Source organism: Octopus bimaculoides, chromosome 7 (assembly GCF_001194135.2).
Source record: "Octopus bimaculoides isolate UCB-OBI-ISO-001 chromosome 7, ASM119413v2, whole genome shotgun sequence".
Lineage (NCBI taxonomy): Eukaryota > Metazoa > Mollusca > Cephalopoda > Octopoda > Octopodidae > Octopus > Octopus bimaculoides.
Genome location: NC_068987.1, coordinates 24,176,894 through 24,198,135, shown reverse-complemented (window position 1 = coordinate 24,198,135; position 21,242 = coordinate 24,176,894). Strand labels below are relative to the sequence as shown.

Below are 21,242 nucleotides of genomic sequence, written 5' to 3'. Positions count from 1 at the left end.
TCTAGAATAAGTATGACTAGCTCTCCAGTGCGTAGTAAGAAGCATTAAATACCTCAACCCTGATCAGTTTCCAATTAAAAAATAAGGCACTGTCATGGTATTAGCTGTCAGTAGCCAAAGAATCAACTCAAACCAGCAGTAACGTTCCTTGTCAGATTTTTCTACTTTCACTTCTGACAGCTAATACCATGACAGTGCCAAAAATAAAACTATTTTATGATTTTTTTTTTCTTTATGGTTGTAATCAAAATCTTTGTAAATGCACACATGTCAGATATCTAGCTTTAGTTATAATTTTTCCACACTCTTTGATAGTGTATGCAATTTCTTATTTTACTATGACAAAAAGTTTTTGAATTGTTATATCTGTCATACGATTTTTTTTCTGATTGATATACTTACAAAAAAGGAGCAGTGTGTGGGTGGTTCAATATGAAGAAAAAAACCTGAAGACAAGCTCACTGACAAAAGCTTACACTGTGAGCCTTTTTATGATACATTTGTTCATGACATGATGCTGAACATAATGGGGAGTTAAAAATAGTATTAAAAAAAAAATACTTTATTGATATTTCTATATAATTGATATAGTCTGAAGGATATCAAAATGTAGTTAAGTTTTAAACTTTTGTAATTGACTTTGACTATGCCATCAAATATCATCTTATCTTAAATAACTTCCATCTTAGTATATCATTGTTGCTTATCTGTTATGTCTTTTTTTTTTCAGATTTTTTGGTAACATTGAGAGAAGATATATTTACAAAAGTAAGAAAGTTTAAAAACTACAGAATGACATAATCATCAAGAAGGCTTGTGGCATTGTTTATCTAACTGTGATTAGATTACTCTAAAAGATTTTATTTAATTAACAATTGTGTTGATTGGAAATATACTGGCTGGGTGGTGGCAGTCATATTAAAGAAGTTTTGACATTATACTACAACTGTTTTTCTGTAGTATCTGATATATGCTTCTTTTTTGAAATATTGATGCAAGAAGAAATTATGGAAGATAAACTGTGTGGGAGTGAGGTTGAGGGTGAAAACCTCTCCAAGAATACTCGTGTATTTCATAAAAGACTGATAAATACTGGGAAGAAATTAAAACTACCTGATAAGTCATCTAAAACATTTACGCATAATAGTAATATCAGTGGACCGAAATTTATTAACACAAGTTCATTGCGTTATCGATGTGATATTTGTGGTAAAAAGTTCATGGTTAAAGGCTTTTTGTCTGTACATAAACGTATTCATACAGGTGAGAAACCATACCACTGTGATATCTGTGGTGACACATTCTCTGAGAGAGGACAGTTAATTAGTCATAAAAGTGTTCACACAGGTGAGAAACGACATCAATGTGGTATTTGTGGTAAAGCATTCTCAATGAGTTATCAGTTAATTACTCACAAACGTGTTCACACAGATGACAAACCATACCATTGTGAGATTTGTGGTAAATCCTTCTCACAGAAAGATGGAATGCTTGTGCATCAACGAATTCATACTGGGGAAAAACCATACCATTGTGATGTTTGTGGTAAAGATTTTGCTTACCATAGTAGCTTAACTTATCACATACGTGTTCACACTGGTGAAAAACCATACCATTGCGAGATCTGTGGGAAAGATTTTGCTCACCACAGTAGTTTAACTTATCACATACGTGTTCATACTGGTGAAAAACCCTATCATTGTGATATCTGTGGTAAATCTTTCTTACACAGAGGTAGCATGCTTGATCATAGACGTATTCATACTGGTGAAAAACCATACCATTGTGATATCTGTGATAAAACTTTCTCTCAGAGTACTACTTTAACTAATCATAGAAGTATTCATACAAATGAGAAACCATACCAATGTGATATCTGTGGTAAAAATTTCACTCGGAGTAATAGTGTAACTATTCACAGACGTATTCATACAGGGGAAAAACCCTACCACTGTGATATCTGTGATAAAACTTTCACTCAGAGTGGTAGTTTGATTTCTCACCGGCGTTTTCATACGAATGAGAAATCATACCACTGTGATATCTGTGGTAAAACTTTCACTCGGAGTAATAGTGTAACGATTCACAGACGTATTCATACAGGGGAAAAACCCTACCACTGTGATATCTGTGATAAAACTTTCACTCAGAGTGGTAGTTTGATTTCTCACAGACGTGTTCATACAAATGAGAAATCAAAATGCTGAATTAAAACTTCAAATCTCAAATGCATATTGGCATTTATGAGAACCTATAACACTGTGGAGAGCAAGAATGGCTGAATAAATAGCATAGCATTTACCCAGTTTAAATGTTTGCAGTTTGTATTCTGTCTTCAATTCACTAATTCTAGCTATTGCAATAGGTATGGTATTGTAGGAACAACTTCCTACTGCATGTAGCACAGAAATTTATTTATATGTTTTCCATATTGGACAGTTCAACAAAATCTAACTGGCTGGAGGATTACATCTTGTTCCATTGTCTCAGATCTTGTATGGTTTCTACAGCTATATGTCCTTCCTAACATCAGTCACTTCACAGTGAACAGGATGCATTTTTTGTGGAACCATCACTGTAGAGGTTCCCTTGCTATCATTTTGACTAAAATGTCCTCTCAAGCTCTATGTTGCCACTCCTTGATTTGATTTATCAACCACTTAGTCAAATCAATAAGTTATTTGATAACTTGGAGTGTTTAATTTTCTGTCTTTTAAAGGCTGACATAAAGCTCATTAATTATATGTGAATAAATTTACTGATGAACCAGAAGCAAAATTAACTTAATGCACAAGCAAAAATGATATAGCAAACAATGTACAATGTATTCTTCAACTCGACTGAAATAGTATATAACCAGGGACTGAGTCATTTAGGCTGTAGAACATTGGTTTATGATAAAGACATTCGAGCGAGATCGTGCCAGTGCCGCTGGACTGGCTCCTGTGCAGGTGGCATGTAAAATACACCATTTTGAGCGTGGCCGTTGCCAGTACCACCTGACTGGCCTTCGTGCTGGTGGCACGTAAAAGCACCCACTACACTCTCGGAGTGGTTGGCGTTAGGAAGGGCATCCAGCTGTAGAAACTCTGCCAAATCAGATTGGAGCCTGGTGTAGCCAGTCCTCAGTCAAATCATCCAACCCATGCTAGCATGGAAAGTGGACGTTAAATGATGATGATGATGATGATGATGATAGAAAATTTGAGGAATTTTAACTCTAATAACTATAAAATAAACATTGTTCACTTCTACAGTTCATACAGACTAGTCTTCTTTCTTTATTTTGTTGTCTATTGAAACAGTTTTACAATAACTTTATTCTGACAGCATTGTTTTACCTGCTCTATAACACTGTATGTTTTATTTACTTTATTTAATACTAGAGTTGGTTATGTACACTGAGAAATAAATGGCTGAACTAGTATCAAACCTGTTAATACTGTAGAAGACTATAATCTCCAGTTTCTGGTGTAAAAAAGAAAACCCATAACACATTGCATGGATTCACAAAGACTGATTATTCCATTATTCTGAACTCATGGAAACATAACCAGCATGGCAAAATGAGAAAAAGCAAGACCTATTATTTGTGTCAGACTGAAATTCTATACTGTTCCAGAATCCTTTGCAACATAATAAAACAACTGAATGCAAAAGTACTTGTGTTAATATAAGCATTGACCCTTTAGCTTTTAAACTGACCATATCCAGCCAAAATATTCTTCCTATTTTATGTTCAAACTGGCCAGATCCAGCCTCTCATGCCTACCCTACAATGTTAGTTTAAAAAATATATAATCTCACAGCTACAAGAAAATGCAGGATAAGTTCAAAACAATGTGAATAAATAAGCATTACATTTGACAGAATAATCTGAAAGCTAGAGGGTTAAACTGGTCAAAACCTGTCAACAATGGAGTTTGTATACTGTTTCCTGATTAATAAATTACCCTTTCCTTAACCCTTTTGATATCATTCCACTCAAGACTACCCCTAGTTCTGTGATACAAATTTCCACTTTAAAAGAGATCTCAATTAAACTTTATATCAAAATTTTAAATTATGTTTCAAATATCAACTTAATATTGATAAAATTATTTTACTTAATTCTTCATAATTTTCAAAATGAATTGAAAGGTGGTATATTTCAACAAAAATAAGGTAACAAAAGGGTTATATTATTTATATTTCTAGTTGATCTATTTTTAATTAATTTAATGTCTTGCCGGTTTACAAATGTGAACAGGCTATCAGAAATGTTAATATGGAGAAGTTAAAAAAAAAAGTAAATAGAATTTGTCACAAATCTAGAAGTACATTAGACTAGAACTTATCCCTGTATCCATAGCTTTAAAATGACTGGGCAGATATAATACCCCTTACCCTGCCCTCAAAGGGCATCAGTCTGCTGCAGGATTAAACTCCAGATGCTGCTGGTGCTTATTTTGAATAGAGTAGATTGAAGCAATGTAAAATGAAGTGTTTTGCTCAAGAACACTATGCTCTATCCAGTTTGGGAATTGAAACCACAAACTTACAATTGTGAGTTCAACACCTGCCTTCACCGAACATTAATGAGGTAGATATGTGATGGTTTCAAAGTGGTGAGCTGGCAGAATCGTTACCTACTAGGCAAAATGCTTAGTGGCATTTTGTCCATGTTCTGAGTTCAAATTTCACAGAGGTTGACTTTGCCTTACATCCTTTCAGGGTTGATAAAACAAATACCAGTTGTGGACTGAGGTTGATGTAATCAACTTTCCTGCTCCCCTAAAATTTCAGGCCTTGTGCCTATAGTAGAAAGGATTTCTGGCTGTGTGATTAAAAAGCTTCTGAGCCACCATGAAACAAAGGCCATGCAGTGGAGAATGATGCTTTCTTCATGATGTTGGTAGAGGTGGACTGTGTTTAGCTGTCAAAAGATGTTACTGAGATAGGGTAATGACAGCTTTATCAAAATTCGCTGGAGGCTTCTGAATGTCCATCTCTACATTTTATTTCATCTGTTATACCTAAACACTAATAAATTTCAGCTAACTGTATTTGATTGAAATAACAAATGCAGTAAAATGAATTTGATGAGGAATAGAAGAGAAGACTATAAATAGTATATATTTTTTTGTGCTCACTTCCATTACTTGTCCATAGGTTGAATAAGAGATAGCAGCTTGGCTTCTTGAAGCCAACAGCAATGACTGAGTGAAATATTAAATATAATACACATTTAATATGAATATAAATTTACACACACAGGCATGGCTGTTTGGTCAAGAAGTCTGCTTCTCAACCACTTGCTTTTAGATTCATTCTCACAGCATGGTACCTTGGGCAAGTGTCTTCTGCTATAGCCTAGGGCTAACCAAAACCTTGTGATTGGATTTGGCTGGCAGAAACTGAAAGAAGTCTGTGTGTGTGTGCGTGTACTGAAGATGACAGATTAAACCTGTGGTTGGAGCAAAGCTTCCACTAGATCAAGGGTCACATGGCACTGGAAGAGTGAGGTCAACAAGATTATAAAAGAGAAGAGATGGGGTTGGAAAGACTGGAAGAATGGTGGTAGCAAAAAACCATATCAGATAGCTAAAAGAGAAACTAGCCATCAGGTATATTCAGATAGGCAGATGCAGAAGGAAAGTAGTCTGCCAATGTCTTGCAGCACAAAGATCAGATACTTGAGGTATTCCAGATTTGCTACACAGTGTGTGAGAGATAATCAAGATGTTGTGGGAGAGAAGTGTGTACAGACAGTGGTACACTTGCTCTTAGTGATCCTGAAAAGAAAGTGGCATGGAAGAGCTACTATGAAAAACTATTAAATGCAGAGAATGAATGGGAGAAAGGGAATCTTCCTCATGTGAATCCAACAGAGGTACCAGCTAGTCTAGTTGACAACAGCATCATAGAAAATGCAATTAAAAATATGAAGACAGGAAAGGCCCCTGATCCATCAGGAGCCACTGCTGAGATGCTTAAGATATCAGATAGAGATGGATACAGTCTAGTTACCTGTATAGTTAATCTGGTTATGCAAGAAGGCATAATCCCTAGTGACTGGCACAGCAGTATCATAGTCAGCTGTTACAAGGGCAAAGAAGATGCCTTAAATAGAAGTAATTATAGAGGCATCAAATTGCTGGACCAGGTGATGAAAGTGGCAGAGAGAGTTATAGCCCAATTAATTAGGAACAGAATTAGACCAGATGAAATCCAGGGAAAAGTACCACAGATAATATTGTCATAGTCAGGCAACTGCAAGAGGAGTATTTAGCTAAGAACAAGCTGTTGTACTTGGCATTTGTTGATCTAGAGAAAGCCTTTGACAGAATACCTCAATCTGTGATATGTTGGACTCTAAGGAAGTGGAAGCTAGGGATAGATGATTGGCTTGTAAAAGCAGCACAGGCCACGTACAGGAGTGCTGTTGGTAAGGTAAGAGTTGGCCACTGGTACAGCGATGAATTTAGTGAACAAGTAGGTATTCACCAAAGCTTGGTCCTCAGCCCCCTCCTATTCATCGTTGTCCTCCAGGCCATAACAGGAATTTAAGACTGGAAGCTCATGGGAACTACTATATGCTGATGATCTTGCTCTCATAGCAGAATCTGGAACAGAATTAGAAAAGAAATTCCAGGTGTGGAAACAGAACCTGGAATCAAAGGGTCTTAAAGTAAACTTAGCAAAGACCAAGGTCCTAGTAAGCAAGATATCGAACAGGATCCTTCACCCTTCCAGTAAAGTTAAATGCTGATGATGATGTGTGTCTCCTTCCTTGAACATCACTAATAGTTGTAAACCAAGCATTACTGTTATATGATGTTCATTTCTTATCTTCCATGAAAAAATATGAGTTTATTTGGAAACAAGTGACACGATGGGCATCCAGCCATACAAAATTTCGCTCAACGAACTCTGTCTGAACCATGCAAGTATGGAAAAGTGGACATTAAACTGATGATGATGATGATACACACACACATATATATATATATACACAATAATATTTGATATAAATATTGGTTAGTTGATTTCTCCAGTTACACTTTACATTGTATACAGAAAGTAAAGGACAACTACAGAGTTAACATAAGAGGTGCAGGTTGAGTGTCTTATAATTTTCTGATTAATGCACATTCTTTTTATGAAATTTTGCAGACAGGTTTGTGATGAAGTGGATTGCTATTGTATTGAGAAAATTTAGAAAACAATGTATTTATTGCAAATATACAAATGAAAAATTTGTTTTATCTAATTTTAAAGTAAATACATTTCTTTCGAAAATTTGTAATCATTTCATCATTTTGTATACGTACCATGAAATTTGATAAAAGTTATATTATTATTGTCTGTCGTATATTCTGATATTATCTGTGGATGAGGGCAAAAGTATATTTTGAAAATGACAGGTAATGCTCTAGTATGTGTGTGTGTATATAATGCTGCAGACATCACTTATTTTAATTGCATAACTTTTCAAAGCATCAAAACATTTAGCATCAGTTCTATGTAAAATGACCAACTGCATATGCAAATGAAGTCAAGTATATTTAAATTATTCATAACATCTCAAAGAATCCAGTTCATTTATATATTTATCTTACTTTTATGTTAGAAAATTATATAACATTCATGCTACTGAATAAGGAATAATGTTTTTACCTCAGCATTTGAATTAAGTAATATGAAGAATTAAGCAAATGCTACATCTCTAAAAGATTTTCTCTAGTTTCAGCAACTGAAGTTTTTAGGAGACTTTCAGACAAGTATGGGCAATTGCCTATAGTAAAGAATGGTACACATACATATACACATATCTGAACAGAAATAATGATGGAACTTAATTTCTAATTAACTCCTACAACAATACTGATTTATTAACTACTTGTCTTATTGATAGCACCATTAAATACACCCTTAACTACTTTTTCTACCTTTGTACATACCCAAATTTCTCATTGTCCACCAGTCTAACCCACCAAAGACATTTTCTAAATACCAAAAGCCAAGGTGTTGATTTAGTTCCGGGTTACTAACTTCCAACAATTATCCCAAGAAATATATAGTATCTGTGAGTTCATGTCTTTATACAAAGTCAAACTACATTCTCAACTGTTAACTCTCTTGTAGTAATTTTCCTGATTACTTACAACCATCGTTAACTGACATTTGTATTTTCTCACAGTACATGATGCTATCCTGTCATTTTCAAAAGTACCTTACTATATAATCTCATAAACTAAGTAATTAGCTTAACACCACCCTATCCTCATTGTCTGAACAATCTTTGAGGAAACTATAACATTTTCTTGTCCTTTCAATTGTTTTATTAACAAACTCACATTGATCACTACAGCTAGACTTTCAGCTAATATCAATAGAACTATGCTTTTGCTATACCTTCAGTTTCTTTATTTAAGTTATGACACTGATACATTCATATCATTTTGGATACACTTTCCCCACAGTGACATTGTAATTCACATATATATACTATTATACAATTTGAAACACTTCACCTTAATGTAAAACAGTAACAAATTTCTAGCAAGGCACACCTGGCATGTATCATCCAGCCTAGGGTCTAGGTATTTCTTGGCATTACACACTTTTTATCTCTTCAAAATTTCTCACCTTTGATAACCCTTCTACCTCACAATTCCACTGTTATAATGTCCCCTGCATGGCTGGGTGGACCTGCTCTACTTGTACAATAAGTCTTTTACAACATGTTATGCTTTATTTGTACCTAATACTTCGCTATGCTATAATCCCTAACATATTTTTCTAATTCCTTTCAGGGACATCTAACTTTTACATTGTCTATTCTAAGTTCATGACTATTCTTAACTTTATAATTTTGTTTTTATATTCTTTGCAGTAATCTGCAAGGGAGCTTCTTTCTTTTTACAGAAAATCAACCCTCTTTCAAGTACACATGCTGTAGTAGAAAGGACAGATGAAATAGATTGTTTTCTAGATTGCAACTCTGAACTCCCAAAACACAACTCTCAACAGTTCATAGTATCAAAATAGTGAACAATTTTTGAGTAACCAAATTAGATATTAAAGTTAATCCAGAATGAATCAGTAAAGTGAATCACATTTACATAAAGTTTAATTATAAAATATTACAATTCATTTGGTAATTACACTGACATTGTACCATATAAATGTTAATATTGTTACATGTACAACTGGGGGAAAAAAATTAATGTTCAACTTATGATTGTCTGAAAAAAAAAAAATTATAACCTGAAAACCTTACAGTGAAGCTTTTTTTTTAATAATCAATCTGTGTGTATAATTTCATTAAAGAATTGTTCAATCATCTCGACCATCTGGCTGGTATTTGATACAGCTGATTGGTTTACAATATTAACAATTACGAGATATTATAACACTGTGATTTATAATTTAATTTCAGATATTACAAAATATTCTCAAATAACTCAGGTAACATTATATAAGCATGGCTTTCATTAATTCTCTGTAATATATAAAATTTCCTTGCATTGTTTTACAGGAATTTCTTTGTGGTGTCATAATATATGAATTTATACAAGTTTTTCCAACTATTTCTCTTGTTTTATGGTTTGTTTTCCATGTACCTTTTTCTTGTGATTAGCCAAACTCCTTTTTATAGAGAAAGTTTTATCACAGATATCGCAACCATATGGTTTCTCACCTGTGTGAACAGGTCTGTGACGAGTTAAATGCTGATTATCAGAGAATGTTTTACCACAAATATCACAACTAAATGGTCTTTCACCTGTGTGGCCACGAAGATGAATTTTTAAATGTGTGCTCTGAGTGAATGCTTTTCCACAAACATCACAACGATGTGGATGGTCACCTGTGTGAACAGGTTTGTGACGAGTTAAACTTTGATTATCAGCATAAGCTTTACCACAAATATCACAGCTATATGGCCTTTCACCTGTATGCCCACGTATATGAATCGTTAAATGACCTCTTTGAGTGAATGTTTTACCACATATATCACAGTGGTGTGGCTTCTCACCTGTATGAACCCGTACATGTTGAGTTAAATGGCTATTTTGAGAAAATGCTTTACCACAGGTGTTACAGTGGTAAGGTTTCTCACCTGTGTGGATGCGTATGTGATTAGTTAGTCTACTACTGCTAGAGAATGTTTTACCACAAATATCACAGTGGTATGGTTTATTTCCTGTGTGACCTTGTATGTGACTAGTCAAACTATTACCTCCAGAGAAAGTTTTACCACAGATACCACAATGGTATGGTTTTTCCCCAGTGTGAATACGTTTGTGATTAGTCAAAGTACTTCTTCCAGAGAATGCTTTACCACAGACATCACAACGATGTGGCCTTTCATTTGTGTGAACTGATTTGTGAACATTCAGATAAGAGCTTCGAGAGAATGTTTTACCACAAATACCACACTGATATGGTTTTTCTCCCGTATGAATAAGTTTGTGACGAGTTAAACTGTCAATCTGTGAGAACGATTTCCCACAGATGTCGCAGCGGTGTGGTTTCTCTCCTGAGTGAATATACTTGTGTCTACTCAAATGACCATTCTGTGTAAACCTTCTGCCACAAACCTTACAATGATATGGCTTTTCATCAGTATGAATACGTCTATGATTAGTCAAAGTGCTGCTCTGAGAAAAGGCTTTATCACAAATGTCACATCGATATGGTTTAATACTTCTGTGTATAGTTTTGTGCCTTCTCAGATAACATCTCCGAGAAAATGTTTTACCACAGATTAAGCATTCAAAACCAGTCTGATCTGATTGAACACCCTTAGAGAATGAACGATTTTTAGCAGATGTTTTGTTACACATTTTAGAATATTTAAGTTTTATGCTTGTAAGAAGGACATTATATTGTGAGAATGTCTTCTTACGAATGTCAAAATGATAGGCTTTCTTCTGTGTATCTACACACTCCTGATTAGTTATGTCATCAGATTCAGGTTGTTTTTCAGAAGCCTGGCTTTCATCCAGTTTATCCTCCATAATTTTCTTACAAATATCTAAAAATGTTTGTTTAATTTCAAATGTGTACTGAAGGAAACTAAATTCTCTGAAACTTTTCAATAAATATTTACCATGTATTTTCTCTTACTGAGAAAACAAAAAAACATGATACTTGACAAAGTCTGTAGATGTCTCAATTGTAAAGAAACAGTTTTAAGATATTTTATTGGGACAGTTTCTCTTGCTAGAGTTCAATCTTGGAATTAAAAATCAGCAACTTGAAAACTGACTCCAGTTCTCAAGCTATACAGATATAAAAGACTTCCCAACAAAACCAATGAAATCTTCATGTTCCATAACTCAATTATAAACTGTTTATAGCTTTAATCTTAATTTCACAAAAAATCAAGGTTATATCGCTGGTTGGTGTTAGTAAGGGTATCCAGCCATAAAAACACTGCCAAAACAATGAAGCCTGGTGCAGTCTTCTGCCTAGTCAGCCTCTGTCAAACTGTCCAACCCATGCCAGTATGGAAAACAGATGTTAAATGATGATGATGATGAAAGAACAATTAATAGGGTTCTTGAATAATGTCCGTCTTCTGTTTTCAAAATCTGACAAAGTTCTTTATAAATCTTGAATCTGCAGTCACCATCTCAATGTTACCACAAACCCTGAAACAGAATATTAGAAAGCCAATGAAAAGGTAACAGAAAAGTTATTAGAGAGGAGGGACTTGACCAGAGACACTAAATGTTAGAATAATAAAGAAAAATCAGAAAATGTCTATAAAGGAAAGACACAATAGGAAGGACATTTATTAAAACTTTAAAGCAGGGATAACAGTAATGAGATACACATACATAAAAAGTAATAACAGGAGCTTTTGATGGAATTAAAATACAGAATGTTTTTAGTAAGGTTATGAACACTCAGAATACCATTAGCATGAAAGTTAAGTTAGTACTAACATATTTAATGTTGGGGAAAAGAGAAAAGCTAACCCTAAAAATAATTAACTGGTTAAAAAAAGGAAAGAACAACAATATCCAGTGACTAATATCATATTATTTTAAATGAGTTTTAAGCCCATTACCACCTCACCAGCAATGTACAGATTTCACAGTATATGCTAATGTCATGATGGCGAAACCACAAAGTTTATACTAGGTTACACAGTGGTTGGTGTAGAAAAGTAGAAATGCTTAGGCAATAAATAACTCAAGGATATCAACAGCATGTAAAATGTTTTGAACTTCTTATAACCTATACTTCACATATGAGGTTATAATAAAGCTGAAACATATACAATTTCTTCAATCATGAGACAATTCCTGAATCTCAATCAAGTTGTAATGATAATATTAAAGAAACCACCACAAATCACATTAAGAAACCAGTTCTCATTAATTCAGCAGATACCATTAACTAACCAGCTATAATGAGAAAAGCCTGTAGCATCATTTGGTAGCTGGAGTTTTAGGAGATCAAGTCACTCTTGTAGGAACCTACTAACACATATTCCCATTCTATTCATTGGAATTTCATACATTTGGAGAGATTGCAAAAGTTTCAGCAAAAAGATCAATGTTTGTAACATCATTCTGCCAAACTGCAGTTGTCAATGACAATTAGCATCAGTTTCAACTTGGCCACAGTTGCAATGCAAGTAGTATCATTTAAGCATATTATAATGCATTTGTATAAAGACATTGTGAATAACTATTTCAGCAAAGCACTCCATAATCTAAAGATTGCCAAATCGTTAGGTGTATGCTTTGCTGATGAGCTCATAATAATGGAAATAATTTTAATCAGTTACTTATGATTTTTTCTCACTGCATTATATATATATATATATATCATCATCATCATCAGCAGCAGCAGCATTTAACATCCGTTTTCCAAGCTGGAATGGGTTGGATGGTTTCACAGGAGCTGGCAGGCTGAAGAGCTGCTTAGGCTACATGTCTGTTGTGGTATAGTTTCTATGGTTCGATGCTCTTCCTAACACCAACCATTTTACAGAGTGTACTGGGTGCTTTTTACATGGCACCAGCACCCATGAGCCTTCAATATTAGGATTGATCAGCTGTAGCAGGGTCATGACTGTATGCAAGGACAACCATGATTTTACTTAGCTTGACATGTCTTCTCAAGCACAGCAAACTGCCAGAAGTCTTGGTCCTTTCCCATCCCCTCTGTGAGGGCCCAATGCTGAAGATATTTTCTCACCACTTTGTCGCAGCCCCTTCCGCAAGTTTCCTCCACAATTAGATTGGTACTTCTTGAAGCAGCTGTCTCCATCTATACACAATACATGACCATGTCAGTACAATCTTCTCTCTTGCACATTACATCTGATGCCTCGTATACCCAGTTTTTCTCTCAAATCACTTACACTCTAACGTATATGTACACTAATATTACCCATCCAGTATAACATACTAGCTTCATTTCTTTCAGGCCTTTGCATGTCCTCAGTAGTCACAGCCCATGTCTCACTGCCATGTAGCATAGCTGTTTGTACATTCTCACTCTGATGGAGAGACTCTATGTTACTAACAGAGGTAGTAGCTCTCCAAACTTTGCCCAGCCCGTTCTTATTCAAGCAGCTATGCTTTCAGAACAACCACCACCACTGCTAACTTGGTCACCTAAGTAACAAAAACTGCTTACTACTTCTAAGGATGATCTCTGACATTTGAGTGAGTCTATTTTCTGTGCATTCCTGGTGTTTAGCGTACCTGCACATCTGACATATGTAAAGACTACTTTTTCTGTTAATCTTCCAGTGATACTGCTGCACCTCTTACATGTCCATAGCTTGCACTGGGTACACCATATATATATATATGTGTGTGTGTGTGTGTGTGTATGCATGTGTCATCATCATTATTGTTTTACATTTGCTTTCCATGCTACAACAGGTTGTATGGATTGTCATGGACCATATCAGTTCTTATTTATAGTTACTGCCCACCTAAATACGTACCAGCAGGCTGGTGAGCTGAGAATGGATGTGGGCTCAAGATGGGTTAACAAGGAAAATGAAAGGGAACCTGCAAAAGCAATGGCTCTGTTAAAAAGGAAACCAAACTAGTCTGCAAGTTCTATGTAAAGGGTACCTGCTGGCATGGTGACATTGGGACAGGCTGCAAATTTGCTCATCTCAAATCCCATGTGAGTGGTACTTGTTTCACTTGCCTGAAGACCACCACACACAGCTCCCAGGAGGAAAGAAACTGTGGATGCAGTGCAGACAGTGATTGCTGAACAACAGGCTTTTTTGGAGGTTGCACAGAAGATTGTAAGGCAGCTGACCTGGCTTCACCAAACATCCAAGGTGGCCACCTCTAACACTTCTGCACATGTTAAACCAGTGGCCGCTACTGACATCCTATATGTCACACCAGTATTCTTGCTGAACATCAGGGGCCTCGTAACGTCCCAATAACACAAAACACAGCACCTGAGAGACTTAGTGACATGTAACCAAGCAATATGCATATCACTAACCAGAAACTATGCTGGTCCTATGGACCACTGCTCTTAACTGTGGTCACCTTACAGTGTTGGATTAATAGTGGAACTTGAGGCAGTTCAGCAATGTTACACAAGGAAGATTGCATCGATGGAAGAGCTAAGCTACTGGGAGAGACTGAAAGAGCTACAACTCTACTCCCTGGAGTGAAGACGGGAAAGGTATGCAATTATATTTGTGTGGAAGGTACTAGAGGGGCTGGCACCAAACTTTGGAATCGAGTTATACCAGATCCCAAATTGGACGTCACTGCACTATTCCAAAGATCCCAATTGCCCCATTTAAGGTGAGGATCATGTACTGCAATAGCTTCGGATTCAAGGACCCACAGCTATTTATAACGCCTTCAGGGCTCACCATGGAGTGGGGGTAGATGTTTTCAAGAAACAACTTGACTTCTTGCTATCCAAAATCCCAGATGAACCAATATGAAAGTAAGAAACTAAAAAGAGGCAACATAGGATTGGCCATTAAAAAAGTGACTACACTGACGGTGCCTCTAGACGGCCACAGCCTTAGGGTTGAAACAAAAGAATAAATACATACACACAATTGTGTAGAAAAATACATACATGAGAACATACACCCACTCTCTCTCTTTCTCACATGCACATGCATACAAAAAAGGTGCATGCATATGTATTTATGGTATGCACGTGTATATGAAAGATAATGGGTGTACGTGTGTTTGTGTGCTGAACACAGTGCGCACGCACACACAAACATATACACACGTACATCCACTAATCTTTTATATACACGTACATACATCTTTCACTTTCTCCTCTCACTTCAAAGCAAATGACACCTTCCACACGTCATGAAAACAAAAGTTAAGAAATAAAAAATTTTTACGGAAATTAACGAATAATCTGACGTTTATGAAAACGAAAGAACACCCTTTTAAATGACAGCCATTTCAAATGCCTGTCAATAATTTAATAAACGCGATATTAAATAAATCACACACACTTCACAATTTCTTGTCGACCAAAGTGTAGTGATTTCTAACGAATGTTTTCTTTTCGATAATGTTATCTAAAGTTAAAGCAATAAATTAAATAACATTTCCACTTTTCGCTCAGGGAAAACACTTTACTTTTGACAAGATAAATACTTTTTTACTCGGATGAAGGTCCTGAAAACGAAGGAAGCGCCAAATCCTGGTGTCTGCAGCAAGACGACAGACTTAAAACTGATTTGGTCGAAATAAAATTCAGTGAGATAATAGCAATGGAGAATATTGTGACAATATGTGACGATTAATAACAAATAATTCAATATCACTAAGCTTAGTGCTGGTGAGTAGTTTCTAAAATTGATGTTTAACTTTTAAATGGAGATTAAACATAGCAATTAATACATATTGCAATTTGTTACAAAAAGAGATATTTGCATTACAAATACTAAAATATCATATTCAATAATAAGCTGACAACTTACTGTTTTCTTCATTTCTTTTTCTTACTGTTAGGTGCAATAATATTTAGAAATAAGCAGATTTGTGGCTCTTAAGAGACAATTTAGACACGATCATTTAGTAAACTTCCACTATAATAAAGCACTGACTAAACGATGTAGTTTAAACCTGAACGAATTACCAGCCACACTTTCGTAATAGCGAAAGCACGTTAGTGTAGAAATAATGTAAATAAAATTTAGCTAAGAGAAATAGGTAGTTTTTTAATGAAATTCTTTAAAAATCATCCTTCCGATCCTTTTTGTATGTCTCTAATGATTGCAGTTAGTGATATACTTTGTTTCCCCAACATAAAGGGAAATTTCAATTGGGAATTTCGGGCGTACTTCATTTAATACATCAATATTCAGTTAATTTAATGCAGCGAGCTGGCAGAATCGTTAGCATACCGGGCAAAATGCTTAGCGGTATTTCGCCCGCCTTTATATTCCGCCAAGGTCGACTTTCATCTTTTCGTCGTCGAAAAATAGGTTCCAATTGAGCACTGAGGTTGATGAAATCAACTTGCCCACTAAATTCCTGGCCTTGTACCAATATTCACATCATTCATTTAGATTCGCCATAAGATTGAGTTATTTCCACTAGCTCAATTTTGAAAATTACTGATGCATTTTCCCATGTTTAACCTATTTTTCTCTACATTTAAAACTCCTACCAATAGATCAAGCAAGATTGTGTAGAATAAACTGCATTTGCGGGTTCAATGATGTCCATTGCTGTCACCGTTTCAGTTAACAAAAATTAAATTTTGCCTTCAGCATGAGAAATAAAAATTTTCAAATTAATTTTTAATTTGCTGAAATCAGTAAGTTGCTAATAATTTATGCTAAGTTTTTACTTTCTTTCTCCAAATATCAGGGAAATTTCTATTGACCAGGTTTTTTTTTAATCGACTGTATGTTTATAAAGACCTGCTTCGTTTAACATTGAATGAATGCAGGAAACACAAAGCTAGCTAGGAATAGCGTAAATACACAACCGTGTCCCCTTCTATCGACTTTGTTTCGTCATAACTTTTCTAAAAAATAGATTTTTTTTTTAATGAAATGTTCCATAAATACGGTATAGATTACGATTATATCCGAATTTGTTGCAAAATTGTTTTCGAAAGGATTGAGGTGATAAGAGTTCCAATAATTCACACGACTCGGTTTCGTTTCTCATACGTTTTCATGATGTAGGCTACAATTATGTTTTTTTTTAAATACTTATGAGGACGATTTAAACCTCTTCCTTCTGGAATTTGTTAAATGAATACCTTCTTTAAAAAATGAATATTTCCAGGGTTATAGCACACCAAACAGCTATACTCACTACCACGTAGTGTTTATTTCTACCCACTTTCAATAGTTTTTAGTGTTTTGCCTTCAATTTTGTTTCATTTTCAATTATTTTTATGCTTTTTAAAACCCTTCGTCGTTATTACTTTCTCTCTCTCTCTATATATATAGAGATAGATAGATACACATATTAGGAAAGTAAAAATAAGAAATAAGTGGAAATTTTAACGGTCAGTGTGTTAAATTTTAAGGCACAATAAGAAAATGACTCTCCCCAGACACAACAGAATATGCTTCAACACACGAAATCACATAAAAAATCTTGCAAACCAAATCCCAAAACGAAATATATATATATATATTAAGACAAATGATCACTGGTGCTCTAGTGGTGAGATCTTACTGAAAAGCAATACTCAGTTTCAGTATTCCTGCAATTCCTTGTTGAGCATAAAGAATTACATGACTATGTATAACATTAAAAAAACTAGTTACTTCATTCATTTTTCCCCTCAAAAGGTAGCACTTACAACTCTGACACTCTTTCTTGGCCTCTTCTGTGTGGTGGTCATGTGGCAAGAAATGTTTAAACACAAACTAGAAATTAAATCTATTGCCTAAGAGATATTTACAATTTGCTAAGGGGAATTTAGTTGCTATTTCTAAAAATTCAAATGACTATAGAAGCTACATGAGTAGCTATTGTAGATGTGAGTAAAACAAAAGATGAGTATGAGGTGGAAATGTAAAGAAAAGTGGAGTCAAACCAAAAGCTAATCAGTTAAATGAATTGTGAAACTATGTTCCAGGTTCAGTTTTAATAATTATTTATAACTACTGTTGACACTGAAGTATTTATTATTGCCACCTTGTCAAAATATTCTCCACTGATATTCTTTCTTTGTTACCTGGATCGCATTTCAACTTAGTCATTTTGGAGTGCAACCTGATATGCAGGTTGTGACAGAAAAACCTCCCATATTATACACAGCTTTTGGTGTGGCGCTAGTAAAATTAAGCAGGTGGTAATGATGTCTTCATGAAGTTAATGTTTTACCAATTTTTTTTCTTTTTCTAGTTACCACCGTGATTGGTGTCCAATATGCGATGGCTGTTGAAACATTTATCAAGGGTGATGAATCTGAGTTTACTTTTTTTGCTGCACTCTTCTGAATACCTAAGGTTTTTAACTTTGATGTCTTTCTGTGTGTATGTAAATATAAAGGTTTATCCGGCAATTTCCTCCTATTGAAGCTTAGTGGATTTTATATAAATATTTTTGGAGGTGTAGTAAAATACTTTGCCTTAATTAGAGTTTTGCACCTCAACTGATTTGTTTACCATCTGACAGTTGCTACAACAGTACTGATGTCAGGGTATACATGTTAAGTTAATCCCTCAATGAGCAACTCCTCCTCCTAGTTATGGTGGTTTATTGAATACAGACAAAAGCCATAGAATATAAAAAATACCATACACCATTGTATCTCTAGTTTAACTGGTGATGATTCAATTTTGAGACACTGCCAAAGCATTGTTCATACAACTATGGCAATTATTCATTGACATATGGATATTAGGGGTTCTGGCTAGAAAAAAGGTGATCTATCAATACATCATCATCGTTTAACGTCCGCTTTCCATGCTAGCATGGGTTGGACGATTTGACTGAGGACTGGTGAAACCGGATGGCAACACCCGGCTCCAATCTAATTGGAGCCTGGTGTTGCCATCCCCAAAAATGTTATATTTTTTCTGGGACCCTCAGTCATCTTGTTTATGTAATGTGTAGTGCTGGGCCAGTCCTGTACACTACAAATACTGAAACATACTTAACAATATACCAATGATAAATTAACTTACTACTTTCTTTGTTGAAGGAGTTCTGATAGAAGCACACTATTCCACCAATTGTAACAATTTTAGATTTTGGTATTTTCAGATTTTTTTTTCGAATTTTTGTTCTACAAACTCAATCTTGTATGACTAAGCGCACACACACACAAAAAAAAGCTTGATTTGAATCTTTTACTTCCTCCTCCTGAGATTCTCAAATTTTGAGGGGTAATTTCAGTTCATTAGGACTTTTTTAGCACACAATTTATCTGAAGCACATCAAACCAAAACCTCATGATCTTAACATAACAATTTTTGAAGAAGTTGTAAACTTTTCCTGCTATGTCAACTGATTTACAAACCATCTCTGTATTGTTCACTCCAGCTAGAGCCTCAACTGATTGCATTACAACTACATTCATCCTATACTATTCACACTCAAATGGTGTAGATATTACAAGACATAATCATTTGGAAAACTTCCATAAGAAAGAATTGACGTTTTAAAACTAAACTAATTGATGTATCAAATCATCAGCCATATTTTCGTAATAGATGAGATCTTTAAATAAAATTTAGGTAATTGAAAGAACTAAAATCAAATCAATTTTCTCACAAGAACATTTATTGTGGTCCACTTGGATTTCTGTTTTACACTTCACCCATGACATTCTATTGATGTAAAACAGTTATTTTTATTCTATTAGCATAGTATGTGTGACATTTATCCAGTTTAATCTCTAGGTAGTCTCTTATGTTACCCTTATCTTTCTGCTCCTTTCAACATGTTTCTCACTTCATAAAACTATTTCAGTTATGGTGCTAACTGCTTGGTTTGGATCCTGCTCTGAGTATAAAGTTAATCACCAGCTTGTAGCATGTCATTTTTTAACAAGATGCTATCCCATACACCCGCATGGACTGTCACCTTACTGTGTTAGGTACGTTTTTGCACTTATATGACCTTGAGAGTTATACTAGCAGGGAGTTTTCACTTCCTGGTAGATTTAATCATACTAGAAGGGTCAAAGGATAAAATCCAGACCAAAAGGTAGTCCCCAGTCCTCTAGGCTAGAGGTTTAGTGTGGGGTTAACAGCCTCACCATAAAAAAAAAAAAACCTACACTCACTACAGAAATGTCAGAGAAGAATCAAAAGCTGGTTTCACAGACTTGGGGATCAGATGGATCTTGCAAAGAGAGAATGAAGCATTGCAGCTCAAGCTGAAAGGATGTTGCACAGCCGATACCTTTCCTGACAGCCATGAGCAAAGTCACAACTGTTTCACAGAACATCACAACATATGAAAGAGGCAAAACAGCACAAATGCTTGGCCAGTGCAAGAGATGCAACCTTGCCATACTCAGGTTGAGTGAAACATGATGGCTTCAAGCAGGACAAGAAAGACTTTCAACAGATGATTTAGAGCTTTACAGTGGACACAAAGATGAAAATGCCTCACACAAAGATATTGCTGTCATGTCCTCAAAGCAAGTGAATCAGAAACATAGTCTTGTGGAAGCAAACCCCCTATTTTATGAAGAAAGTGGCACTGGATTGGATAACTCTTCAAAGTGGTTTAATACAATGTTGCTAGGCAATCATTAAAGTGTAACTCCAAGGATAAAAGGAAGCCCAAGGAACTTCTAGCAATATAACCTGAAGAAGAGTGAGAAGATCAAGATGGAACTGGGGGGAAACTGGAGATGAAATCCCAGGACAAGAGTAGATGGAAAGAGATTATTATGCCCTAGGAGGAGCCAAGGGTCTGAGTAAACAAGTGACTATGCTATAATTATGTCTAAACAGATGCTACTAATTCCATTGAATCAGATTTCTACTTCCCTGTCATCTTCTTCAAGTCATTGCTCTATTCCAAATATCATTCATTTATGTTTTTTGAAATATATTTGACAATTTGAACAAAATAACCTACAAAGAATCTATTTAAATTAATTTTATAATTAATCACTCTTCTTCCAAAATCACAAACTTATATTTGGCTGAAAGAGCTAATGAAATGGCTTTTCAAGATTATTGGAATTTTAATCCACAGAGGCAAAAGTAACTGTCACAATTATCAACTGTTTAACATCAAAATAGTGACAGATGTCAGTGTAATCAGATCAGATAT

At 35.1% G+C, this 21,242-nt stretch overlaps 3 protein-coding genes across 8 annotated transcripts in view; 2 read left to right on the top strand and 1 right to left on the bottom strand.

Annotated features, from left to right (window-relative positions):
- Window positions 1-4,052, top strand: part of LOC106881331 (zinc finger protein OZF) — a 5,474-nt gene extending 1,422 nt beyond the window's left edge. For 2 of the 3 annotated variants that reach the window (XM_052969360.1, XM_014931681.2), the window contains exon 2: window positions 731-3,259. In XM_052969360.1, the coding sequence (XP_052825320.1) occupies window positions 993-2,207 (1,215 nt within the window). In that variant the 5' untranslated portion in view covers window positions 731-992 and the 3' untranslated portion in view covers window positions 2,208-3,259. Of the gene's footprint in view, window positions 1-730; window positions 3,260-3,386 lie in introns of those variants that run through there. The other variant, XR_008264576.1, reaches the window with a different exon arrangement.
- Window positions 4,053-9,088: 5,036 nt separating this feature from the next.
- On the bottom strand, window positions 9,089-16,159 carry LOC128248341 (zinc finger protein OZF-like). Its single transcript, XM_052969352.1, has 2 exons — window positions 15,956-16,159; window positions 9,089-11,642 (listed from the first exon to the last, which is right to left on the bottom strand). Exon 2 carries the CDS (start codon window positions 11,004-11,006, stop codon window positions 9,573-9,575), a length of 1,434 nt encoding a protein of 477 aa, XP_052825312.1. The 5' UTR covers window positions 11,007-11,642; window positions 15,956-16,159; the 3' UTR covers window positions 9,089-9,572.
- LOC106881337 (zinc finger protein 429) overlaps window positions 16,152-21,242 on the top strand; it is a 45,082-nt gene continuing 39,991 nt past the window's right edge. The window contains exons 1-3 of one of the 4 annotated variants that reach the window (XR_008264574.1): window positions 16,152-16,797; window positions 18,351-18,454; window positions 19,923-21,124. The gene's annotated coding sequence lies outside the window, so the exon portion shown is untranslated. Of the gene's footprint in view, window positions 16,798-17,103; window positions 17,170-18,350; window positions 18,455-19,922; window positions 21,125-21,242 lie in introns of those variants that run through there. The other 3 variants (XR_008264575.1, XM_052969357.1, XM_052969356.1) reach the window with 3 other exon arrangements.